The 2359-nt window shown below is 54.3% G+C and overlaps 1 protein-coding gene across 1 annotated transcript; it reads left to right on the forward strand.

Annotated features, from left to right (window-relative positions):
- LOC119406074 (nucleolar complex protein 2 homolog) lies at window positions 1-2359 on the forward strand. The gene has a single exon (XM_037672933.2). The coding sequence runs from the start codon at window positions 64-66 to the stop codon at window positions 2320-2322; it is 2259 nt and encodes a 752-aa protein (XP_037528861.1). The 5' UTR covers window positions 1-63; the 3' UTR covers window positions 2323-2359.

Consider the following 2359-nt stretch of genomic DNA (forward strand, 5'->3'; position numbering starts at 1 on the left):
TTGGTAAGCGTCGTTACGTCGTCCTGCACGTGTGTTCAATCGTGTTGGCGGTGCTTTGGGATTATGGCCCCAATGAAAAAGCATAAAATGCGAAAGAAACAGCTCAGCGACGTTAGCGTCGAAGAGTTCATGGAAAGAGGATTTTCCTCGGACTCCGAAGACGATCACGCCGTCACAGCAAGTGAGTCTCTCGGCTCTGGCACGGACCGGCTGTCAGCGGCGAAACCGAAAAGACCTCTCAAACGCAAGAAACGGCGCTCCGACGAAAAGCTGCAGGCAAGTAGTGAGGGCGAAGTGGTGCCGCATAATGCAGCCAAGAAAGAAGCGAGTACGAAGCGTGACTGCTCGGCAGACTCGGACAGTTATTCGGACGCTGAAGGCATGGAGAGCAGCGAAGAAGAGTCCGACGTGGACATCGAAAAGCAGAAGGAAATAGTCCGCAAGCTGAAGGACACCGACCCCGATTTCTACCAGTACCTGGAAGAACACGACAAGGACCTGCTCGACTTCTACACCGCCGAGGGAGACGAAGAGGAGGAAGAGCCCGAGGAAGTGCCCAAAAAGAAGCAGCTGCTCAAACTCGAGGACATCGATCGGTTCGAGAGAGACTTGCAGACAAAGCCTGAGCTGCGTAAAATCGCGGAAGTGGTCAACTGCTTCAAGGCGGCCGTTTTGCAAGCAGAGGGAGACGAGTTGGGTGCAGACTCCAAGAAGCACGCGAGTCCGTTCAAAGTCGAAGGGCAGATCATATTCAATGCCGTCGTCAAACTTTGTCTCAGCGACTTGGTGCCTGCTCTGCACAAAGTGTTGCGTCTACCGGAGCCTGCGGTGGTTCAGGACGAGTCCAGATCGTTTGACCCGACCAAAAGTCACAGCTGGAAGAAGGCCTCGGTTGTCGTGAAGACCTACCTCATGAACGTGGTCAAGCTCATCACTGCTGTGACCGAGCCACAGCTCGTCTCGGTGCTCCTGAGGCACATCCTGTTTTTAGTTCCGTACTACGTCGCCTTCCCGCAAGTCGCCAAGGCGCTTCTCAAGCGTCTCGTGCAACTCTGGTGCGAGGCGGAGGAGAGCGTTCGTGTTGTCGCCTTTGTCTGCCTCGTCCGCACAATCCGTGGTCTTCCGCGCAACTACCACGACACCGTGCTGAAGCACATGTACATGTCTTACGTGCGCAACTGCAAGTTCACCTCGCCCACAACGTGGCCGCTCATCAACTTCATGAAGCGTTCACTCGTCGAGGCTTACTCTGGAGACGAAGGGCTGGCCTATCAGCACGCGTTCCTCTACATCAGGCAGCTTGCCATTCACCTCAGGAACGCGATGACCGTTCGAAAAAAGGACACCTGCAAGGCCGTCTACAACTGGCAGTACATCCACTGCTGCCTCCTGTGGTGCCACCTGCTGGCGACAGTGTCCCCGAGCAAAACGCTCCAGCCCCTCGTCTATCCACTGGTTCAGACCATGGTCGGCACCATTCAGCTGATTCCAGCTGCGAAGTACGTCCCGTTGAGGTTTCACTTGGTTCGCGGTCTCATGCAGCTGTCGTCCGGCACGGGCGTCTTCATTCCAGTCATGCCCCACCTCTTGGAAGTGTGCACGGTTGTCAACTTTGGCCAGAAGCATTCGGCAGCATCCATGCGGCCTCTGGAGCTGAGCTGCGTGTTGCGCGTCTCGCCGGCACAGATGAAAGAGAGTGGCTTCCGCGACGCCGTCATCGAGACGTTTTACGAGCTCGTCCTGGAGTACCTGTCCAGTGTCTCTCATTCGGTGGCCTTTCCAGAGCTGGTTCTCCCAGCCCTGGTCTACCTGAAGGAGTTCTCCAAAAAATGCAAGGTTGCAAACTACACGAAGAAAGTGAAGCAACTCGCAGAGAAGATGGAAGAGAACTACAGGTTCATTGAGAATCGCCGGACCAACTGCAACATCGCACTTGGTGATGCTCAGGGGCTGGACAACCTCGAGCAGAGGTGGAAGCAAGAAGGGACGCCTTGGAGCAGGTTCTATGAGCAGTGGAGCAAGCTGCGAAGCCAGAGGCAAGAGACTGCAGCCCATGGCAAGGTGCTGACAAAGCTGCCGGAATCTGAGTCGGACTCTGACGATGGCAGGCCGAGACGGAAAAAGAAGGGAGCAAAGAAAAGAGAAGACCCCAAACAGAAAGAGACAGTCAAGGAGAAGAGGAAGCAGAATGCTGGTGCAAGGAAATACAGCGAAGTAGCTATTGAGGGGGACACAGACATTGTGCAGGACATGGCTTTGTCTTCAACTTCTGAAGAGGAGGACATGAGCAGTGATGTTGATGATTTTGATGAAACAGATTAAGCACTGTTGCCAGAGTAAATGTCTTTTTTTTTAATGA

The sequence above is a fragment of the Rhipicephalus sanguineus genome, chromosome 9, assembly GCF_013339695.2.
Source record: "Rhipicephalus sanguineus isolate Rsan-2018 chromosome 9, BIME_Rsan_1.4, whole genome shotgun sequence".
In the NCBI taxonomy this organism is placed as follows: Eukaryota; Metazoa; Arthropoda; class Arachnida; order Ixodida; family Ixodidae; genus Rhipicephalus; species Rhipicephalus sanguineus.

Excerpts from the sequence above, each read along its gene's own strand:
- LOC119406074 (XM_037672933.2), top strand. The coding sequence starts at position 64 with ATGGCCCCAATGAAAAAGCATAAAATGCGAAAGAAACAGCTCAGCGAC.